This window comes from Narcine bancroftii, chromosome 4 (genome assembly GCF_036971445.1).
Source record: "Narcine bancroftii isolate sNarBan1 chromosome 4, sNarBan1.hap1, whole genome shotgun sequence".
NCBI classification, from domain to species: Eukaryota; Metazoa; Chordata; class Chondrichthyes; order Torpediniformes; family Narcinidae; genus Narcine; species Narcine bancroftii.
Genome location: NC_091472.1, coordinates 196,094,804 through 196,119,715, shown reverse-complemented (window position 1 = coordinate 196,119,715; position 24,912 = coordinate 196,094,804). Strand labels below are relative to the sequence as shown.

Below are 24,912 nucleotides of genomic sequence, written 5' to 3'. Positions count from 1 at the left end.
CTTTTTAAATATAGGCCCCTTGCCTGCTTTTTGTTCAAAGCTTGAGAAAGGGCTCAGGCCCCAAACATTGGAAATATATCTTTACCTCTTATGAACATTGCAAGACCTGCTGAGTTTCTCCAGAATTTCTGTTTTTATACATTGGAATTTAGAAGATTGAGACATATAAATATCTCAAGTCTTGGAGAGACATATATAATTTTGACAGGACTAGACAGATTAAATACAAGAAGAAAATTCTTAATGTTGGGGAAGTCCAGAACTAAGAGTCACAGTCTCAGGATAAGGGAGAAGCCATTGAGAAACTTTTTCACTCAGAGAGTTGTGAACTTGTTGATATGCACCATCAATGACTCTAAAGACTGAGTGAGGAACGATAGGCTTTCATACACATTAGATTTTGGCTGGCCCAACTCCATGTGCTCGAATGAATGGAAGGGGGCAGGGAGGTTGACCTTTATGGCCAGGTCACAGGGGGAGGGATTACATCAGTTGAGTCATCAGTGGGCGGTCTAGCCACTTATGTACAGAGCAGCAACAGTATATACATATAACTACACTTGTGGAACACCTTGCTACAAAAAGTTGTTCAGGCCAGATTATTAAATACATTCAAAAGGAAGTTGGATCTGGTCCTTGTGACTATGGAGAGAAAGTAGGAATAGGGTACTGCAGTCACATGATCACTAATCATCATATTTTAAAAAAATTAAATTTAGACATACAGCACTGTAACAGGCCAATTCGGCACTAAGAGTCCATGCTGCCCCATTAACCTACACCCCTGTGCATTTTTGAAGGGTGGGAGGAAACCGGAGCCCTCGGAGAAAACCCATGCAGACAGAAGGAGAATGTACAAACTCCTTACAGACAGTGTAGGACTCAAACCCAGGTCCAGTCCCAATCGCTAGCACTGAAAAGGCATTGTGCTAACCGTTACACGATGTAGGGTAAAATGGCTGAATGGCCTGTTCCTTCATCTATATTCTATGTAAGAGTTTGGTGAGCCCACTCATGAAATATTGTGCACAGTTTTAGTCACTCGCCTTTAGGAAAGATATTGTTAAGCTGGGAAGTGTGCAGAAAGGTTTCACAAGGTTGCCAAGATTGGAAAGTTTGATTGGACTAAAGAATCTGTTTCCGTGCTGTTGATTAGCTGGACAATCTACAGCTGGGACTCACACAGGAAATTACCAGATATTTGAAAGAGAAAAGAAATACAACTTGAAGGCCTATGAATCTTTAGAATTCCCCTATCTTGAAGGTTGAGGATGCTTCAATGAGTATATTAAAGTTTGAGATTAATACATTTTTGAGCACTAAAGAAATTATTGACATGAAAATAAGCCATGAAAGCTCATTTTAGTTAGAGGTTTTATGTAAAATTTTTGACTTCTGTACCTATTTACCTGCTGTTTGACATACGTGAACAACTATCTGCACCAGTCCGAATCTTCTTGTAGTTTCTTTCATGATCTGCTTGTCTAATCTGAGCCTCAAGTTTTGAAACAACTCTGAAAAGAGAATAATTTCATTACTGACAGGACACAATAAATAATTAAATGTAGGTTATTCTCAGCCTCTGAAGCTACAAATTCAAATGCAAGGATAAAGGGAAACAGGAAATTCAAAATACTTGAATCTATTGTAAAAGATACATTGCAGGGCACTTGGAAAGCATTGATGGAAAGGGCAAAGGCAGCATGGATTATCATGCATAACAAATCCAGAGTACTTTTGAAGGATTAACAAATAAAACAGATAAGAACCAGATGAGATAACATATTTGGACTTTCAGAAAATTTTAATTAGAACCCTACAAAAAGTTATTATTCAAATTTAAAGTACATAGGATCTGGAATAATGTATTGACGTAGATAACATAAGGACAGTATTGACTGAAGCAAGTTGGCATGACTGGCATAGTGGTTAGCACAATGCCATTACAGCACCAGCAACCGGACAAGGGTTCGAATCCCACGCTATCTGTAATGAGTTTGTACGTTCTTCCCCATGTCTGTGTGAGTTTTCCTCACCATTCGAAACGTACTGGGGGTGTAGGTGTATTGGGTGTAATTCGGCAGCACAGGCTTTTGGCCAAAATGCTGTATGTCTAAAGTTTAGAGGTTTCAAAAGGGATAGGAAGCGAGGTAAAAGAGGAGGGTGGTGGCATTGCTAATTAGGAATAGTAAAACAGCGGGCGTGGCCATACTAATGAAATGAGCAGAAGTATTTTGAAAGAGTTCTCTACAAAAAGTATTAAAAAGATGGTTTACAAAACACAGAATTTTATCGTCAAAAATGGATAAAGCAAGCGCTAAATAACCAAGGGAACCAAGAGCAAAAACTGTAGAAGTAATAGCTCAGCCAGGAACGTCGAGTAGAAGCCTGATGAAGAATGACTTAGCAGCGGCCTTGGGACTGGCTGAAGCCAGCAGAGCTGGGGAGTCAGCCCAAGATATAGCCTCCATCCTGGACACATTGAAACCTTTATGCAGTTGTTTTGCGAGTATGGAATCAACGATGAGAGAGATATATCGGAGAAGGTCATGGAAATTAAAGAAGTTGTGGAGGACTTAAGTGAACAAATGACTCATTCAGAGGCTGAACTAGACAAAATAAAAGACAGGCTGAAGGCAATGGAAGATAAAACAAAAATATGGGACACAGAAAAGAAAGGATTGATACAAGATAGACCATATGAAAAATTTTAGCAGATGTAACAATGTAGGGAATAGAGGGAAAAGACATGGTGAGTTTCTTTGAAACATGGATCCTACAAATGCTGGGACAAAATAAGTTAAATGCAAAGCTACAAATTTAAAAAACTCACCAGACTCTCAGACCTAGAAGAACCAGTGAACAGCAACCATGACCAGTTCTGGTAAAACTTTTAAGTTACTGGGAAAGAGATGCGATCTTGGAAGCAGCATATGAATATTTGAAAAATAATAATGGTCCTGTGGCGGCACACATCCTCATGGGGAACTGGCTCTGCTTGTGTCGCCACGCCGGCGAGGCAGCGCGAGAAGATGGCGCCGTCGGGGGACCTCCGTGCTTCGTGGGTTAGGCCAAGGTGCGTGCCTCGGGTGAGCATGGTAATGCCACCGCTGACGCAGAGGCGCACGTGAAGTTTGAATAAACAGTTCGTTTGAAACCTCCAACATGGCCTTGGTGCGTTTCATTCTGTGTAGCAGTCGCTACATTGGAGACCCCAGCGAGTCCAGACGGTTTTCTGGCCTCCCGATATGGATGGATTTCTCGGCAATCAACGTGGTCGCAGTGACACTTCCCCCCTTCTGGACGCATCGCCCACACACTTGGTGCGGGCAGACGGAAGCGTAGGTTTGCCTCTGACACATCACATCAGACACCATGATGTTCTACCACGTCATGAGCACTCTCGATGAAGAAACCGCAGCCAGGGTGGACGACCTCATCCACGACCCACTGGAGACCTACCTTGCTTTCAAAAGCCTCCTCCTCCTCCTCAGCCACTTCAGCCTCTCCTAGTAGCAGCGCATCTCCAGGCTCCTACACCTGGATGGTCTGGGCGACAGAAACCCATGATGAAATGCTGGCACCAGCAGAGGGCCACAGACACTGCTTGATGTTTGAACAGGTTTTCCTCGAACAGATGCCTGAGGATATCCAATTCCTGCTGGCAGATTTCACAGATCCACGCAGAGCTGCAGCCCGCGCAGACGTCCTCTGGTGGACCAAGCAAGAAAATTAGGCTGAACTCAGCCAGGTCACCCACCCAGGACCCAATTGGCTGCAAGCGCCCCCCAAGTACAAACCAGAAGAACACTACTCCACTTGGTGTTTCTACCATCAACACTGGGGGGCCCAAGCCCTATTCATTCCGGGGAATCGACCCGGTCAGCCGCTGTTAATGGCTGCAATGGCTGGACGCACGAACACCCTCCTGAATGTGATTGATGTCCAGTAGCCGACGCTTCCTAGTAGACACCACCAGAACTGAGCGTGCTCCCCCAACCGCCCACGAGATCCACACCTGCGCACAGGCGGTCAACGGATCATCCATCCAGATCGGAAAGGACAAGTTCCGCTGGAAGTTCGTACTGGCCTCTGTGGGCACAGTGCTGTTGGGAGCCAATTTCCTCCGGGTGCACAGCCTGTTGGTGGACATCAAAGGCAAGCAGTTGGTACATGCCCGCACCTTCCAATCCGTCCGCCTCGACGCCACAGATGTGTGCAGCCCAGGGATAGCTTCCATCAGCACCCCCATGGACGAGTATTCTCGCATGCTTGATGAGTTCCCTTCCATCCTGCAGTCGTAGTTTACTTCTGTCATGCCCCAACATGGAGTCTGCCACCACATTTCGACCCAGGGCTCCCTCTCCACACCAAAGCCAGGAGGTTACCTCCCCGAGAAGCTGCAACTGGCAAAGGAGGAGTTCTCCCGACTGCAGGAGCTAGGGATCATCCGCAGATCGGATAGCCCTTGGGCCTCCCCCCTCCACATGGTCCCAAAGGCTTCCGGGGGTTGGTGCCCATATGGGGACTACCATCACCTCAACGCATATACAGGACTTTACAGCCAACTTGCACGGTGCCAGGGTTTTCTCGAAGGTCAACCTGGTTCAGGGTTACTACCAGATCCCAATCCACCCCGACGACATCAGCAAAACCGCGATCATCACCCCGTTCAGCCTATTCAAGTTCCTGCGGATGCCCTTTGGCCTTAAAAATGCGGCCCAGACATCCAACGCGCCTGATGGATGCAGTGGGCAGAGACTTGGACTTCGTGTTTATCTATCTCGAAGACATCCTCATTGCCAGGTCTGGACCACGATGAACACAAGGTCCATCTCCGTGCGCTATTCGCCTGTCTGGCAGAGTTTGACCTCATGGTCAACGTGGCCAAGTGCCAGTTCGGCAAGAAGTCCCTGCAGTTCCAGGGCCATACAATCTCCGCGAACGGATCCACCCCAGCACCCGGGAGAGTCACAGCTGTATGCCAGTTCCCGATGCCCAACACCCTCAAAGGTCTACAAGAGTTCGCCAACATGGTCAACTTTTACCACCTTTTCATCCTGGGGGTGGCTCGCATCATGAGGCTGTTGTTCTGACTGATCACCGCCAAGAACAAAACAAAATGGACAGAAGAGGCCGAGAAAACTTTCACTGCAACAAAAGATGTCCTGGCAAGCACCACTCTACTAGTCCACCCGCAGCCGGATGCCCACTCCGCGCTCTCAGTGGATGTGTCAGCCACGGCCATCGGGGGCGTCCTGGAGCAATCAGTCAACAGCCAGTGGCGCCCGCTTGCCTTCTTCAGCAGGCACCTCCACCCCTCGAACTAAAATACAGTGCCTTCGACGGGGAACTCCTTGCCCTGTACCTGGCCATCAGACACTTTTGGTACTTTCTGGAGGGCAGACCGTTCACTGTTTTCACCGACCAAAAACCGCTCACTCAGGCCCTCGCAATGTCAAAGGATCCCTGGTTGGTGAGCCAGCAGCGGCATCTGTCCTACGTATCGGAGTTCACCACCAACATCCAACACCGAGCAGGTAAGGACGATGTCGTAGCAGATGCGCTCTCAAGGCCCACCATCTATAGCCTCTCCCCCAGCCTGGACTACACCCAGCTAGTGCAGGCGCAGAAGGAGGATGTAAACACACAAGCTTTCTGCACCGCCATCACGGGCCTCCGTCTCCAGGACCTCAAACTGCCAGACAGCCCCGACACGCTGCTCTGTGACGTCTCCACCGGCTCGCCGTGCCCAGTAGTCCCACAGCATGGAGACCGCAGGCCTTCAACATGGTCCACAACTTGGCTCACCCCTCGGTCAAGACTTCAGTTCCATTGGTGGCAGAATGGTTCGTGTGGCACAGCCTCAAGAAACAGGTAGTCCAGATGGCGAGAAACTGCATGCAGTGTCAGACCTCCAAGTTCCAGTGACATGTAAAAGCCCTGACTCCATTGCCAAGAGGTTCGAGCACATACACATCGACATCGTTGACCCCCTGCCAGTGTCCAGGGACGCCTGCTATTTGTTGACAGTGGTCGACTGCGCGACATGGTGGCCAGAAGCCGTCCACTGAGAGACACTTCTGCTGAGTCCTGCACCAGGAACCTACTCACCCACTGGATCGCCAGGTTTGGAGTACCGGTGTACACGATGAACAATAGGGGTACCCAGTTCACAACCACCCTCTGGTCACAGCTGGCAAACCTCTTGGGGATCAAGCTCCATCACACCATCGCATACCATTCCTAAGCCAACAGCCTGGTGGAGCGCTTCCACCGGCACCTAAAGTCAGCCCACATGGCTTGCCTCACCGGTCCCAGCTGGACGAACAAATTGCCCTGGGTCCTGCTCAGCATCAGAATGGCTCCAAAAGAAGACCTACAGGTATCGACTGCAGAGTTGGTCTACGGCGCGCTGCTATCACTACCCGGGGAGTTCTTTGGCCCAAGTATCAGCTCCACAACCAAGAGTCAGACCTTGCTGGCAGACTTGCAGGGTAAGCTCGCCTCATTAGCTCCCCCACCACTGACCCACCATGGCAGCCGCCCATCCTGCATCCCCAAGGAGCTGGCCATGGCTGATTTTGTTTTTGTCCGGCGAGGTCCACACACCGCGCACCTGCAGTGCCCCTACGAAGGCCCATACAAAGTCCTGCAACGGTCAGGCAAGGCATTCACCCTGGACTTTGGGGGAAAGGGAGAGCTATTTACAGTCAACCGACTCAAGGCGGCACACCTGGACCATAGACAACCGGTAGTGATGACCCGGCCAAAACGATGAAGTCGGCCGCCCAGGCAGCGAGATGTGTGAGCCGGTTCTGGGGTTTGGGGGGGGGGGGGGGGGGGTTGTGTGGTGATGCACTTCCTCGTGACGAACCGGTCCAACTTGTACCGCCGCGCCAGCAGGGCAGCCGCAAGAAGATGGTGCCCTCGGGGGACCTCCGTGCCTCATGTGTTAAGCCAAGGCGTGCGCCTCAGGCGAGCATGGTGATGTCACCGCCAATGCGGGGATGGAGCTCACGCCACCCTTAAAGGGGCACGTGGGAAGTATGAATAAACAGTTCATTTAAAACCTCCAATGTGGTTGTGGTGTGTTTCATTCTGTGAAGCAGTCGCTAAAGTCCATTAGTGGTGGACAAGACAAAAGTAATGTTTTTCCGGGACTTCAGCCCTGCCTTGGTCAAATAAAGATAAGAATTTGACGAGGAAAAGAGACAACTGTGATCTAAAACCTTTAAATATTCAATGATTTATCCAGCAACATCAGAAGGTAATGGACGAATTTTCAAGAATAAATAAGTAGAAGAATTTTTAAGAAAGCTATGAAAAGATGAAAGTCACCAGCTGAAAGGGCTGAAAAGGCCATTTCAAAACGGGACCAACTGAAAGACGTTTCTTTTGATTTACACTAATAATACTGAGCCATCTTGTTTTCACTATTAAAATTTTAAAAAAACATTGGTTTATATGGAGAGCTCTGAAATGACAGAAAGGTGGTAAAGAAAGCAGCAAGGTGGGAACTCTGACTTGGGGGGTGTGTGGGGGGGGGGAGGAAATGGTGCCAGGAGAAGAGCGATTTTACAAAAAGATGGTGCCAAAGGGAGGGCTTCTTCGGAAGAATTCGCAAGTTTTTTCAAGGACTTCTGCGTACTATTGTCAACGTCACCGTCAGAGCTAGGGATATGTGTGTTTCTTAAAAGGGAAATGTATGCATTGGAAATGTCTTTTAATAGGGAAACATTACAAGAGTATTTAGAAAATTTGGAAGATATTATTGCTGCATAATAGTGTGAAAAATGGTATGGATAAAACACTAAAGTTTATTAGTCTTAATATTAACAGGATAAACAGGTTGGTGAAGAGGAAGAGGGACTTGTCATACTTAAAGAAATTAAAAGAGAAATATAATCTTTTGGGAGGAAACACATCTTACCAAATTGGAATATGATAAATTAAAAAGAGGATGGGTGGGACAAATAATATCATCTTCTTTTGGTTCAAAGGCAAGAGGAGTGGCGATTCTAATTAATAAAAATAGAGCAGCGTTAATAGAAGATACCTCGATTGATCAAGCTGGAAGGTATGTAATGGCACACTGAAAAATTTATGGAAAAGCATGGACATGTATGAATACTTATGCCCTGAATTATGATGATGAAGCATTTATGAAGGACATCTTCTTAAAAACAGCACAGGGAAGACAAAATATATTAGTTGGAGGAAACTAATTTCTGCTTGGACCCAATAGTAGATAAATTGGCAAGAACAATAGCAAGGGCGAAAGCAGCAAAAACCATAATTTCATATATGAACGATCTAAATCTCATCGAAGTATGGAGGCAATTAAATCCCACAGACAGAGACTATTCTTTGTATTTAAGGGTGCATGACACACATACAAGGATTGACTTATTTTTAGTGTCAACCCAGTGACAAAGTAGAATGATAAAAACAGAATATCCAGTGAGGCTTATATTTGACCATTCTCCATTATTATTAACTATAGCAAAAATGGAAAAGTAAGAGAATGTATACAGATGGCAACTCAATACTACATTGCTTAAAAGAACAGACTTTTGTGAATTTATGAAGAGACAGAAATATTTTGTGAAACAAATCTGCTGTCTACTAATAATAGTGTTCTGATATGGGACATGCTTAAGGCATATTTAAGGGAACAAATTATATCCCATATGAAGAATCTTAAGAGGGAACATATGACAGAAGTAAACAGCTTGGAGAAGGATATTAAAGAATTAGAAAAAAAATCAAAGAACAGGACTACAAGAAGAATACAGATTACTAGAGAACAAAAAGCTAAAATATAATACAATACAAACATAGAGGACGGAACAACAAAACTATGAGTTGGTGATCGGCAAATTTAAACAAAGAAGTCATCAAGAATGATAAATGCTATAAAAACAGAAACACTCTAGTATATAAGCAAAAAGAAATTAATGACACTTTTAGACAATATTACACGAAACTATACAAATCAGAATTACTAAGAGATTAGAACAAAATGGAAGAATTTTTGCTGAATATCGAACTTCCAAGGCTGGAAGAGATAGAAAGGTTAGAATTAGATTCTTCCTTCACAAGGGAAGAAATCAAAAAGATACTGGGCACCATACAGGCTAATAAATCATTGGGTGAAGATGGATTTCCACCTGAGTTTTATAGACAATTCAAAGAATTATTAATGCCCCTTTTAATGGATGTCTTTATCAAGCTGTGGAAACACAGACCCTCCCAGAGTCATTCTCAACTGCGAATATTACAGTGAAACCAAAAAAAGAATTGGGACCCACGAAAAAAACTTTGTCATACAGACCAATATCCCTGTTAAATGCTGATTATAAGATACTAGCGAGAGCATTGGCTAATAGGTTAGGACAATTCTTGCCAAATTGATACATACGGACCAAGCAGGATTTGTTAAAGGAAGGCATTCCTCAAATAGTCGAGGAACATTATTTAATATAATACACATGGTTAAATCTGAGAAAAATCCAAGTATTAGAATCTCCCTAGATGTGGAAAAAGCATTCGAGTGTTTGGAATGGCCTTTTTTATTTAAAGCACTGGAAAAATTTGGTATAAGCAGAACATTTATAAATTGGATAAAAACTTTATACCATAAACCATAACTAAAATATAACAAATAAGTGGGTGTCAGCGATGTTCCCCTTGAGTAGATCAAATTGACAGGGATGCCTCCTGTCCCCAGCACTTTTTATTTTAGAGCTTGAACCACTGGCAGAGATAATAAAAAGGGATCCGGTTATAATAGGAACATAGGAACATAGGAAGTAAGAACAGTAGTAGGCCAAAAATGGCCCATCGAGCCTGCTCCGCCATTAAATACGATCATGGCTGATCTAATTTATGACCTAACTCCACCTACTTGCCTTCTCCCCATATACCCTAATTCCTCTATCATGTAAAAATTTATCTAACTGAATTTTAAATATGTTTAATGAGGCAGCCTCAACCACTTCCCTGGTTAGAGAATTCCAAACATGCATTACTCTCTGGGAAAAACTATTTTTCCTCATCTCTGTCCTAAATCTACTCCCCCGAATCTTGAGACTGTGTCCTCTCGTTTTAGTTTCCCCAGCCAGCTCAAAAAACCTTCCTACATCTATCCTATCCATACTCTTCATAATCCTATATATTTCTATAAGATCTCCTCTCATTCTTCTGAACTCGAGCGAATACAATCCTAGACGATTTAATCTTTCATCATAAGTCAACCCCTTCATCCCAGGGATCAACCTAGTAAACCTCCTCTGGACCGTCTCCAAAGCCAGTATATCCTTCCTCAAATATGGAGACCAGAACTGGACACACTACTCCAGGTGCGGTCTCACCAGTACCTTATACAGTTGCAACATTACCTCCCTACTCCTGAATTCAATTCCTCTAGTGATGAAGGCCAACATTCCATTTGCCTTCTTAATAACCTGCTGCACCTGCAACCTAACATTTTGCGATTCATGTACAAGCACTCCCAAGTCCCTCTGCACAACAGCATGCTGTAGTTTTTCACCCTTTAACTCTTAGTTAATTTTGTGCCTGTCTCTTATATGTTGTAATTTTCATCCAGACTAAAGGGCTTCAAAGTCAGGCAAGAAGAACACAAAATCAGAACACAAATTCACTGATGATATCAGAACAAGCTAAATCTTTGGAAAAATTACAAGGAACACTAGAAAAATATGGAAGATTATCAGGCTGCAAAATAAATATGGATAAAGTGGGATAATGCCATTAACAAATTATGAATATGAAAGATACCAAAAAGAAAGTAAATTTAAATGGAAGATTGATGGAATAAAATATCTTGGAATAGCAACTGACAATAACTTGCAAAATTTGTACAAACTAAATTATGTTCTTCTTCTTGGGAGGATAGAAAGAGACCTATAGAAACTTACCAATTACTTTGGTGGGAAGGGTAACTATGTCAAAATGAAAGTGATAAAATACCGTTTTCCAATCGCTGCCTATTCCATTAACTAAAAACTTTTTAAAGCTACTAAACAACCACATTAGACAGTTCTTATGAAATAATAAGGTACCAAGAATTGCATCGGAAAAGCTGACATGGGACAATTGGATGGAAGGACTTAGACTTCCACATTTCAAAAAATATTACCTAGCTACACAGGCTAGATTTCTCGCTGCTTTCTTCACTGAAGGCAACCCCTCGTCTTGGGTTTAAGTGGGAATGTACTCAATGGAGGAGGGGGATGCAAATGACTTTATCTATAAATGTAGTTCAAAATCACTAAAGAAAAAGACATATAACCCTACTCTAATACATATGATTAGAACGCAGCAAGAAATTAATGAATGTATAGGAAAGAAGTAGGGATAGCAATAAAAGAACCAATGTATAAAAATGTGTTTGTGCCCAAGAACATGGGCAATAGAATATTAAATTGTGGTATGACAAAGGTATAACTGTAACACGGAAGGAACTTTGATGTCCTTTGAACTATTAAAACAATTAAAATATGGAGTGGCCAATGCCACTCTGTTCTTCTGTTTTCTCCTGCTTAGATCATTCTTAAGAGAAATATGGGGACTAACATTGACCCCACCTGAAATTAGTGAAACTGAACAAACAGTTTGAATGGGGAATATATCCAAATTTTTAACAAAGGAAAGATGGGAGTTGGACTTGGGTGTGGTGATTTCAGAAAGAAGATGGTCAGATTACTGCAAAGACAGCATGACATCAATTATAAATAAAAGGTATGGACTGTAAAGGTTAAAACCTTTAAGTGGTTCTCAACCTTATTCTTTCCACTCATATACCACTTTAAGTATTCCCAATGCCATCGGTGCTCTGTAATTTGTAAGGGATTGCTTAAGGTGGTATGTGAGTGGGAAGGGAAGATTGAGAACCACTGCTCAAGACCCAATTGTTACTGAAATATTTTGCTTGAGTAAAATTGTCACTGGTCCATTTCCTTTGGAGTTATGAAACCGTGCACATAATGAGTCAATTAGGTATGATTAAAACAGTGGTTTTCAAAATTTTTCTTTTCACCACATACCATCTAAAACAATTTCTTACTAATTACAGAGCACCTATGGCATAGGGAATACTTAAAGTGGTATGTGAGTGGAAAGAAAAAGGTTGAGAACTACTGGGTTAAAACCGTGTTTTTTAACTCTTAGTTAATTTTGTGCCTGTCTCTTATATGTCGTAATTTTCACCCAGACTAACGGCTTATTTATTATTCTTCAGGATGTGAAGAAGGCACGAGCACAAGAAATTTTTATTTGAATATTTTGCATCACTTTAAATACCTTTTTATGTATCTCCTTAAAGTTTGAATATCTCTTATTTATCTACCTTATTTATCTCAATCATACAGTAAATACTTTGTTATTCATCATTATGAAAGTCTTAATACGAAGCTATGCAAAATGTTTATCTTCTTTATCAATGAATTAAAGATACATAAAGCAGCAGACACAGAGTTGGATCGAAATTTGGAATATTGTAACTCATGCTTTGGGAAGATGATACTTTGAAATTGGGATATATTAGAATAAAGAAAATGTCATTTATACTTTAATTTAAATAAAAATTCAATTGTGAATTTTGTTGGGAAGAAATGCTTGTAAAATTTGACTAAAAGAATTAACATCTTGGGAGGAGTCACGTGATGGATCAGTGGCCGGTAGGGGAATACCAGCCCTCTCCAGAAAAGAAGAAATAAAGTGAAGAAAATACAAAGTTCAAGAAATACAAAACATAACAAATAAAAGATAAAGTTGTTGAGAAAAGAAAGAAAATGGCACCCAAGAAGGAAAATGTAAAAACAATGGGAAAAAAAGAAGAAAAGTTGCCAGAAGATAAAGGAGAAGGCCTTAGCTGCTTGAAGAAACAGGGAGCCGTCGTGGAGAAGAGAACACATTCTCCGAGGTTGGAGATGACCCCACAGAGTTGCAACCCTCTGAGCACTGGACTGCAAACGTGGCTCTCTGAGCCAAACAAAAGTGCGCTTACTAAGGAGAAGGAGAACACTGACGAGAGTGGGGCTCAGCTGATGAGTGGCAAACACAACGCGACCAGCTGAGGGATGCCCAACACCAGGCCTCTCAGCTGGAAGAAGAGGAAAGAGAGTGAAAGGAAAGAAGAGCAGCAGCAGGAGGCCCAACAGATGAGTAGCCCAGAAGAAGAAGATCAACAGCAAGAAGCCAAGCAAGAAGAAGCCCAGCAAAGTGAGACAAGCAACTCATCAGGAAAGTCAGAAGAAACACAGATACAAGGAAGAGAAGAAGACACAAACACAGGTAAAGACACAGAAGAAGAGGAAGGGGAGGAGTCACGTGATGGAGTAGTGGCCGGACGGTGAACTCCAGCCCTCTCCAGAAAAGTCGGGAAAAACAAGAGAAAATACAAAGGCACAGAAATACAAGTTTTTTTTTTTGTTTTTTTTTAAAATTTTTTTATTTTTCACACCATAAATCACATTAGCCATGATATACACTATTTCTTTTTCACACATATACAGTGACTTTTTCTCCCCCCCCCCCCTTTCCTCCCAAACCACCCCCCCACCCCCCCCTCTCATCCATTTTAGGTATACAATCTAGGTTGCATTAAGCCAGTCAGACAATGTTGTCATTCAACAAAATTACACCAGAAATTCTACTGAGTCCATGCTTTTCTTTCCTTCTCCTTCCATCAACTTAGGTAATGTTTGTCCCCGGTAGGTTTTCGCTATTGTATTTAATGTAAGGCTCCTATACTTGTTCGAATATTTCAATATTATTTCTTAACCAATATGTTATTTTTTCTAATGGAATACATTTATTCATTTAAATTTGGTAGTTTCTTCCTTTTAATTTGGTTATGTATTCCATTAATATTTAAAGACATATAGTTCAGCGTAGCCCTTTTATATTTTGTTTATCTTCTCTTTCCGTTTTTCCATCATTACCTTTCCTCCTTTTCCATTTCTGTTTTCTTATTTTCAACTCTTGATAAGACAACATTCCTACAACATCTAACATTTTCCTTATTCTCCTATTTCTATCTTATTTATCCCCAATCTCCCCTTCACCTCCTGAGTTGTCCTTTATCCCTTGTCGGACAACCACATCTCCCCTCTCCATTTGGATTTGCGAATCCACTCGCAAGCGTCAACTGATTTTGCAGTGACCGCTATTTCCCCCCACCCCGCCTCCCCCAGAAAAGATTTCACTTTTCATATGTCACAAAGGTCCCTCTTTTAATTCCCTCCTTATTCTCTCTATTCCATTACCTTCCCTTATTAATTCTTGTCTATACTATCTATATTTTCCTCTAAGTACAGATACATTCATGTATGCTCATTGTCTCTATTCACTCTTATACCTCTTTACCTGCATACATATCAATCGTGATCATTTTTACTCTCATTACCCGTCTTCATCCCTCAGTCTATTTTTGTCTTTACCCACATACATATCAGTCGTGATCATTTTAACTCTCATTACCCGTCTTCCTCCCTCAGTCTATTTTTGTAATTGTTCTGCAAATTTTCGTGCTTCTTCTGGATCCGAGAATAGTCTGTTTTGTTGTCCTGGAATAAATATTTTCAATACCGCTGGATGCTTTAGTATAAATTTATACCCTTTCTTCCATAAAATCGCCTTTGCTGTATTGAACTCTTTTCTCTTCTTTAGGAGTTCAAAACTTATATCTGGATAAATGAAGATTTTTTGCCCTTTATACTCCAGTGGTTTGTTGCCCTCTCTTACTTTTTCCATTGTCTTCTCCAGTACCTTTTCTCTTGTAGTATATCTTAGGAATTTTACTACAATAGATCTTGGTTTTTGTTGTGGTTGTGGTTTAGAGGCCAATACTCTATGTGCCCTTTCTATTTCCATTTCTTGCTGTAGTTCTGGACATCCTAGGGTCTTAGGGATCCACTCTTTTATAAACTCCCTCATATTCTTGCCTTCTTCATCTTCCTTAAGGCCCACTATCTTTATGTTATTTCTTCTGTTATGGTTTTCCATTGTATCTATTTTTTGAGCTAGTAGTTCTTGTGTCTCTTTAGTTTTTTTATTAGATTTCTCCAATTTCTTTTTTAAGTCTTCTACCTCCATTTCTGCTGCTACTGCCCGCTCTTCCATCTTGTCCATTTTTTTTCCCATTTCTGTTAAGGTCATCTCCATTTTAATTATTTTCTCTTCTGTGTTGTTTATTCTTTTTCTTAAATCCTTAAATTCCTGTGTTTGCCATTCTTTAAATGACTCCATGTATCCTTTAATAAGAGCAAGTATATCCTTTACCTTGCCTATCTTTTCTTCTTCTATTTCACCATACTCTTCCTCTTCTTCTTCCTCTGGGTTGACCATCTGTTGTTTCTTTGTTGCCCTTTCCTCCTCTTCTTTCTTGTTTCTATTGTCTTCTGTGGTCTCTTCTTGCTGCAGGTGTTCTGCAGCTGTCGTTGCCGGCAGTGGAGATCGACTCCCCAGCTGGTCCCCCCTCCCGTCGGTGTGTTTTTTTTCATTCGCATCGCGCATGCGCGAAACTTCGCGCATGCGCGGTTGCGCACTTTTGCTCGGCTCTGCGAGCCATTTTTGTAGTCCATTATTTACCGACCTGAGGGAGCGGGTTTCTCTCTCCGCAGCGGGCCTCTTCGGACAGGTAAGGCCTTCACCTTTTTCCTCCTTTGTCTTCTCTTCCTCTCTTCTTACCGTTGCTTTCGACTTTTCTTTTTTTGTCGCCATCTTCTTTCCACCTTTATACTCACTTTTCTGTAACTTTTATTTCTGTGCCTTTGTGTTTTCTCTTGTTTTTCCCGACTTTTCTGGAGAGGGCTGGAGTTCACCGTCCGGCCACTACTCCATCACGTGACTCCCCCCCAGAAATACAAGTTAAAGAAAAGTGAGTATAAAGGTGGAAAGAAGATGGAGACAAAAGGAGAAAAATCAAAATCAACGGAAAGAAGAGAGGAAGAGAAGACAACGGAGGAAAAAGGTGAAGGCCTTACCTGTCCGAAGAGGCCTGCTGTGGAGAGAGGAGCCCACTACCTCAGGTCGGTAGAAAAAGAACTACAACAATGGCTCACAGAGCCGAGTAAAAGTGCGCAACCGCGCATGAAAAAAAACACACCGACGGGAGGGGGGACCAGCTGGGGAGTCGATCTCCACAGCCGTCAACGACAGCTGCAGAACACCTGCAGCAAGAAGAGACCACAGAAGACAATAGAAACAAGAAAGAAGAGGAGGAAAGGGCACCAAAGAAACAACAGATGGCATACCCAGAGGAAGAAGAAGAGGAAGAATACAGTGAAATAGATAAAGGGAAAGGCAAGGTAAAGGATATACTTGCTCTTGTTAGAGGATACATGGAGTCATTTAAAGAATGGCAAACACAGGAATTCAATGATTTAAGAAGAAGAATAAACAACACAGAAAAGAAAATAAATAAAATGGATATGACCTTAACAGAAATGGGGAAAAAAATGGACAAGATGGAAGAACGGGCAATAGCAGCAGAAATGGAGGAAGAAGACTTAAAAAAGAAATTGGAGGAATCTAATAAAAAAACTAAAGAGACACAAGAATTACTAGCCCAAAAAATAGATATAATGGAAAATTATAACAGAAGAAATAACATAAAGATAGTGGGCCTTAAGGAAGATGAAGAAGGCAAGAATATGAGGGAGTTTATAAAAGAATGGATCCTTAAGGCCCTAGGATGTCCAGAACTACAGCAAGAAATGGAAATAGAAAGGGCACATAGAGCATTGGCCCCTAAACCACAACCACAACAAAAACCAAGATCTATTGTAGTAAAATTCCTAAGATATACTACAAGAGAAAAGGTACTGGAGAAGACAATGGAAAAAGTAAGAGAGGGCAACAAACCACTGGAGTATAAAGGGCAAAAAATCTTCATTTATCCAGATATAAGCTTTGAACTCCTAAAGAAGAGAAAAGAGTTCAATACAGCAAAAGCGATTTTATGGAAGAAAGGATATAAATTTACACTGAAGCATCCTGCGGTATTGAAAATATTTATTCCAGGACAACAAAACAGACTGTTCTCGGATCCAAAAGAAGCACGAAAATTTGCAGAACAATTACAAAAATAGACTGAGGGATGAAGACGGGTAATGAGAGTAAAAATGATCACGATTGATATGTATGTGGGTAAAGACAAAAATAGACTGAGGGATGAAGACGGGTAATGAGGGTAAAAATGACCACGATTGATATGTATGCGGGTAAAGAGGTATAAGAGTGAATAGAGACAATGGGCATACGTGAAAGTATCTGTAATTAGAGGAAAACATAGATAGTATAGACAAGAATTAATAAGGGAAGGTAATGGAATAGAGAGAATAAGGAGGGAATTAAAAGAGTGACCTTTGTGACATATGAAAAGTGAAATCTTTTCTTGGGGGGGCTGGGTGGGGGAAAAGAGCGGTCACTGCAAAATCAGTTGACGCTTGCGAGTGGATTCGCAAATCCAAATGGAGAGGGGAGATGTGGTTGTCCGACAAGGGATAAAGGACAACTCAGGAGGGGAAGGGGAGATTGGGGATAAAGAAGATAGAAATAGGAGAATAAGGAAAATGTTGGATGTTGTAGGAATGTTGTCTGGTAAAGAGTTGAAAATAAGAAAACAGAAATGGAAAAGGAGGAAAGGTAATGATGGAAAAACGGAAAGAGAATATAAACAAAATATAAAATGGCTACGCTTAACTATATGACTTTAAATATTAATGGAATACATAACCAAATTAAAAGGAAGAAACTACTCAATTTACTGAAAAAGGAAAAAATAAATATAGCATTTGTCCAAGAAACACACTTAACTGAATTGGAGCAAAAGAAATTAAAGAGAGATTGGGTAGGACATGTAACAGCAGCATCGTATAATTCAAAAGCAAGAGGAGTGACTATATTAATTAGCAAAAATGTGCCATTTAAAATAGAAGAGGAAATAATAGATCCAGCAGGGAGATATGTTATGATAAAATGTCAGATATATTCGGAGCTTTGGAATCTACTTAATATATATTCACCTAACGAAGAAGATCAAAAGTTTATGCAAGATATCTTTTTGAAGGTAGCTAATACGCAAGGGAACATACTAATAGGAGGGGATTTCAATCTGAATTTGGATCCAAATATGGATAAAACGGGGAAAAAAATTAACAGAAAGAACAAAGTAACCAAATTTATAATTAAATCAATGCAAGAAATGAAACTTGTGGACATATGGAGGAAACAAAACCCAAAAGAAAAGGAATACTCATACTACTCGACTAGACATAAAACATACTCAAGAATAGACCTATTTTTGTTATCAGCTAGTATGCAGGATAGAGTAAGAAAAACAGAATATAAAGCGAGAATGCTATCGGACCATTCACCCTTAATACTGACAGTAAAGCTAGAGGACATCCCTCCAAGAATGTATAGATGGAGATTAAACCCCAGGCTACTTAAAAGACAGGATTTTAGAGAATTTATTGAAAAACAATTAAAAATGTACTTTGAAGTAAATACGGAATCAGTGGAAGATAAGTTTATACTATGGGACGCAATGAAAGCATTCATTAGAGGACAAATAATAAGTTATGCAACCAAGATGAAGAAGGACTATAATCAGGAAACAGAGCAGTTGGAAAGGGAAATAATAAACATAGAAAAAAAATTAGCAATAAAGGAAGATACAACCAAAAGAAGAGAATTGGCGGATAAAAAAATAAAATATGAAACATTACAAACATATAAGGTGGAGAAGAATATAATGAAGACAAAACAGAAATATTATGAACCAGGTGAAAAAACACACAAAATCTTAGCATGGCAGCTTAAGACAGAGCAAACTAAGAAAATGGTATTGGCAACAAGGAAAAAAGACAAACAAATTACATATAATCCAAAAGAAATTAAGGAAAACTTCAGAGAATTCTATGAACAATTATATCGAACTGAAAACGAAGGGAAAGAAGGGAAAATAGATGAATTTTTGACTAAAATTGAACTACCAAAACTACAAATAGAGGAACAAAATAAATTAACAGAACCATTTGGAACAGTAGAAATACAAGAGATAATAAAAAAATTACCAAATAATAAGACACCAGGAGAGGATGGACTCCCAATAGAATTCTACAAAACATTTAAAGATCTAATAATACCGCCCCTCCTGGATGTAATCAACCAGATTGATGAGACACAAAACTTACCAGATTCATGTAAAACAGCAATAATTACAGTGATACTAAAACAAGGGAAAGATCCACTCTCACAAGCGTCATATAGACCAATATCTCTGCTAAACACAGATTATAAGATAATAGCTAAACTATTAGCAAACAGATTAGCAGAACAGGTTCCGAAAATGGTAAATTTAGACCAAACTGGATTTATCAAAAAAAGACGCACAACAGACAATATTTGTAAATTTATTAACTTAATTCATGCAGTAGAAGGAAATAAAGCAGTTGCTTTAGACGCAGAGAAGGCCTTCGACAGAGTAGAATGGAATTACTTGTTCAAAGTATTGCAAAAATTCAGTTTACCGGAGAAGTATATTAATTGGATTAAAGCATTATATAAGGGACCGTTAGCGAAAGTGAGAGTAAATGGACATGTATCAAAGCAATTTAACTTAAGCAGGTCAACGCGGCAGGGATGCCCACTATCACCATTATTGTTTGCGCTAGCTATAGAACCACTAGCAGAATCGATAAGAATAGATAATAATATAAAAGGAATAAAAATAAAAGACAGGGAATATAAAATCAGTCTATTTGCGGATGATGTGATAGTGTACTTAACAGAACCAGAACTATCAATAAAAGAACTATATAAGAAATTGAAGGAATATGGAGAAGTGTCGGGATACAAGATAAACGTAAAGAAAAGTGAAGCAATGCCTATGAATAACGCGGATTTCTCAAAATTTAAGGAGGAATCCCCATTCAGATGGCAAATGCAGGCAATAAGATACCTAGGTGTGCAAATAAACAAAAATCTAGGCCAATTATATAAACTCAATTACAATCCACTAATGAAAAAATTACAGGATGATTTAGAGCATTGGAAAGAGCTACCACTAACACTGATAGGAAGGATAGACTGTATTAAAACGAACATTTTTCCAAGGATACTATACTTATTTCAGGCATTGACAGAAAAATTCTTCAAAGAGTTAAAGAAAATAATAAGGAGATTTTTATGGAGAGGGGGGAAACCGAGGATAGCACTAGATAAATTAACAGAATGGTATAAACAAGGAGGCTTACAATTGCCAAACTTCAAAAATTATTATAGAGCCGCACAATTAAGGTACCTATCAGATTTTTATCAAACAAGGGAAAAACCAGACTGGACGAGACTAGAATTAGATAAAATAGGGGAAAAGATACCTGAAAACATATTATATAAATGGGATGAAAAATTGGTACAACATAGAACTTCTCCAGTATTACACCATCTCCTCAATATATGGAAGAAGATTCATGTAGAAAGAAATAAAACAAATTATCAAATACCAAAACTAATATTGACGCAAAATAAGCTACTCCCTTTTACAATAGACAACCTTTCCTTTAGAAAATGGGAAAAAAAAGGGATTAAAAAATAGAAAATTGTTTTTCAGGAAGTAGATTCTTATCCTTTGAACAAATGAGAGATAAGTACAATATAACTGGAGATACAGCGCTGGCATATTACCAACTGAGATCCTACTTGAAAGATAAATTAGGAAGCAATTTGAGTTTACCAGAGGGAAGTAACCTTGAATATGTGATTACAGATACAATGTTAATCAAAAGATTTATAACAAATATGTATATTAAACTGCAAGAAAAGGAGAATGAGGAAACAAATGGTAAAACTAAACAAAAATGGGAACAAGATTTAAATATAAAGATAAAAAAGGAAACATGGGAGAAATTATGTTCTGGAACGATGAGAAATACAATAAATACGAGGCTGCGTATGATACAATATAATTGGTTACACAGACTATACATTACACCGCAAAAGTTAAATAAATGGGACCCAACAGTATCTGATAGATGTTTTCGATGTAAAAAAGAAAGGGGAACAACAATTCATGCAATCTGGACATGTGAGAGAGTAGAAAAATTTTGGGATGATCTCAATCAGATATTAAATAAAATAACAGAAAACAATATACCAAAGAATCCAGAGATCTTTCTCCTAAGTAACATAAAAAATAAAGAATTTGGAATTGACTTGGAAGATGCACAAAAAAGATTTGTTAAGATAGCCCTAGCCGTAGCAAAAAAATGTATTATGTCAACCTGGAAATTGGAAGATAATTTGAAAATACAACAATGGTATATAGAAATGAATAAATGTATTCCATTAGAAAAAATAACATATAGTTTAAGAAATAATATTGAAATATTCGAACAAGTATGGGAGCCTTACATTAAATACAATAGCGAAAACCTACCGGGGACAAACATTACCTAAGTTGATGGAAGGAGAAGGAAAGAAAAAAATGGACTCTGTAGAATTTCTGGTGTATTTTTGTTGAATGACAACATTGTCTGACTGAATTAATGCAACCTAGATTGTATACCTAAAATGGATGAGGGGGGGGTGGGGGGGTGGCTTGGGAGGAGGGAGGGGGGGGGAGAAAAAGTCACTGTAAATGTGTGAAAAAGAAAAAGTGTATATCATGGCTATTGTGATTTATGGTGTGAAAAATAAAAAATTTAAATAAAAAAAAAACAATGTCGTCACTCAATAAAAACAAACAAGAAATTCAAAAAAAAAAGAAGAGGAGGAAGAAGAAGAAGACCAGGATCTGCACAAAGAAACAGAAGGTAAAACAGATGGACACAATATAGATAAAGTTTTTTTTCAAGAACAAATGAGAGCAATTTTTGGAATGGCATGTGTACATTAACACTGTACCAGTTTTTAGAAAAATTAAGGATACTTCAATAATTCCTAAAGTTGTAAAGAGTTCTAAGTCATTGTCTCAACAGAAACCAAAGGTACAAGGACAGGAAAGAACAAAGAAACAAAGGAAATGGAATCTCAGACTGTTCAGAAAAGCTGTTTGTATTGCAAAGATAAGCATGCTTTAGAAAGATGTTCACGATTGGAGAAAAAGTCACATGATGAGAAATTATCCTTTTTAAGAAGAATGGATTATGTTTTGACTGTTTGTGTAAAGGACACGTCAGCAAAACTTGTAATAAGTGAATCAGCTGTGATATTTGCAGTTTAAAACATCCCAAGTTACTGATCACTCAATGAAGTAAAGTTGAGAAGGAAGTCAAACAATCTGAATCCAAGACTAAAGACACAGTTAGAGAGGATGCCTCAGCTTCAGTTCAGAGAAACAATCTTACTGGGGCCGGTGATAAAGTCATTTCAATAATTCCTGTGCAGGTAAGGCAAAATAAAGGCGAGCTTCATATTGAAGACCTACGCATATCTTGATCCAGGAAGTATCATATTATTTTGTACTGTTGAATTAATTAATAAACTTAATCTTAATGGAAAATTATCACAGATCTTATTGAAGACAATGAATAATGAAAGGAACAATTAAATTAATATTGTTTCAGGTTTAGAGATTGCTGGATTGAATATTGCAATGAATTTTGCAATCTTCCAAATATATATATGCAGAAGACTATGCCTGTGAATAAGGAGAATCTTCCACATCAGGATGATATCAAACAGATAAGACAAAAGAAGTCTTCTTACCTAAGATTGATACTAAGATCGAGATATTAATTGGATTAGATGTACCAAAAGCTCTTGAACCTCTAGAAGTCATAAGGAATCAAAATGACAGGCCTTGGGCTGTGAGAATGTAGCTTGGATGGGTGATTAATGGGCCATTAGGCGGAGAAATGAATAATAATCAGGAGACGTTGAACATGAATGTCAACAGAATTTCAGTTGTGAAACTTATGATCTGTGGTAACAACAGTTTAAAATTGATTTTCCTGAATGTCTCAAAGATATTGAAGAACATTTAAAGGAGGATAAGCAGTTTCTGGATTTGGTTTCAAATTCTGTTAAACATGTTGATGGTCATTACCTTTGATGAAAAGAGAAATGTGTATGCCAGATAAAATAATTGCAGAACAGTGTATGCTGAATTTAAAAAGAAAATCAAGAGAAATTCTTCCTTTCATTTGGAATATACAAATGTTATGTTGGACATGATAATCAAGGGTTATGTAGAAAAGATATCAGGAGATATCTTGGAACGTAAAGATGGTAAAAAAATGATATTTACCATATCAAGGAGTTATATATCCACAAAAGAAAAAAAAAACTACATGCAGTTTTTGATTGTGAAGCATCATTTCAAGGAGTTTCATTGAATTCTCAACTTCTATAAGGTCCAGACTTAACCAGTACTTTAAGGTGTGTTCTGATAAGATTTTGTAAAGAGGCTATTGTAATTGCTGCAGATATTGAAGCAATGTTTTATCAAGTAAAAGTACCATCAGAAGATAGTGATTTTTTTATGATTGTTATGGTGGCCTAATGGAGATTACAGTAAAGACATGATTGAATACAGAATGACAGTTCGTCTATTTGGAGCAACTTCATCACTGAGTTGTGCAAAGTTTGCTCTCAGGAAACGTGAAGATAATGAAGAGCAATTTAGTTCTCAAACTATAAACATCATCAGAACTAATTTCTATGTTGATGATTGTCTCACTTCAGTTGTTTCAGCAAAGGAAGCAATAAATCTTTATCATGAGTTAAAGGAGATCTGTAATGAAGGAGGTTTCTTCCTTATGAAATGGATTAGCAACAGTCAAGATGTGTTGGCTGTTATTCCTGAGGTAGAAAGAGCAAAGGAGATAAAACATCTTGATTTGGATTGTGACGTTCTACCTGTCGAAAGAATTCTAGGGGTGCAATGGTGTGCTTGATCTGATGTTTTCAAATTCAAAATTGTTTTGAAAGATCGGCCTTTGACAAGAAGAGGTATTTTTTCTAATCGCAAGTTCAATATGATCCTTTGGGAATATTGGCACCAATAGTATTAATAGCCAAAATAAATTCTGCAAGAATTGGGCAGAATAAAATTTGGATGGGATGTAACTATACCAGATTCCATCGCACAGGATTGGATAAATTGGATTGAGAGTCTTAAAATGTTAAAAATTTTTGAAGTCATCATATGTTTTAAACCAATAGACTTTGAAATTGCTACATTTGCTCAGTTACACCACTTTGCTGACGCAAACGAAGGTGGTTTTGATACTATCAGTTATTTAGTACAATTAAATAACCAAAAACAAATACATTGTGGATTTGTTATGGGAAAAGCCAGAGTGGCTCCATTAAAGCCAGTCACCATACCTTGAATGGAACTGACTGCAGCAACTATGGTGAGCAAAATGGACACTACGTTAAGAAGAGAATTAGAGATGGAGTTAGCAAATCTATGTTTTGGATAGTACATCAGTGTTTAAATGCATCATAACAAAACCACAAGGTTTTGTACCTTTGTGCCAAACAGAGTTAATGAAATTGAGAGGGTTTTGCATGCTAATCAATGGAGATATGTTAAAACGATGGATAATCCAGCTGATATGGCTTCACGAGGATCAAAATTTCAATCTTTTCTGAAAAGAGCCAACACATGAATGTCTAGTCCTCAATTTCTTTTGTAATTTCAAGAATAGTTGCCTCAAAATCCAGAAGAGTTCAAAGAAATTTCAATGGAGGATCCTGAAATCCAAAACACGAATGTAAATACTATTCAAATATCTAATGAAAATGATCTGATCACTCCATTAATTTGCTATCACTCTTCATGTTTTTGTTTGAAAAAGGCATTTTCATGCATTATTAGGTTAAAAACTATGCTTTTAAATCATATGAAGAAGGAGAATCTGAAGACTC

At 39.4% G+C, this 24,912-nt stretch overlaps 1 protein-coding gene across 5 annotated transcripts in view; it reads right to left on the bottom strand.

The window, feature by feature from the left end:
* Nucleotides 1-24,912, bottom strand: part of LOC138761423 (M-phase phosphoprotein 9) — a 226,391-nt gene that overhangs the window by 66,939 nt on the left and 134,540 nt on the right. For all 5 annotated transcript variants that reach the window (XR_011356317.1, XM_069933516.1, XM_069933517.1 and 2 more), the window contains one exon: nucleotides 1,410-1,514. Coding sequence is in view for 4 of the 5 variants with exons in the window: in XM_069933516.1 (XP_069789617.1) it covers nucleotides 1,410-1,514 (105 nt within the window). In the remaining variant the exon portion in view is untranslated. The remainder of the gene's footprint in view (nucleotides 1-1,409; nucleotides 1,515-24,912) is intronic.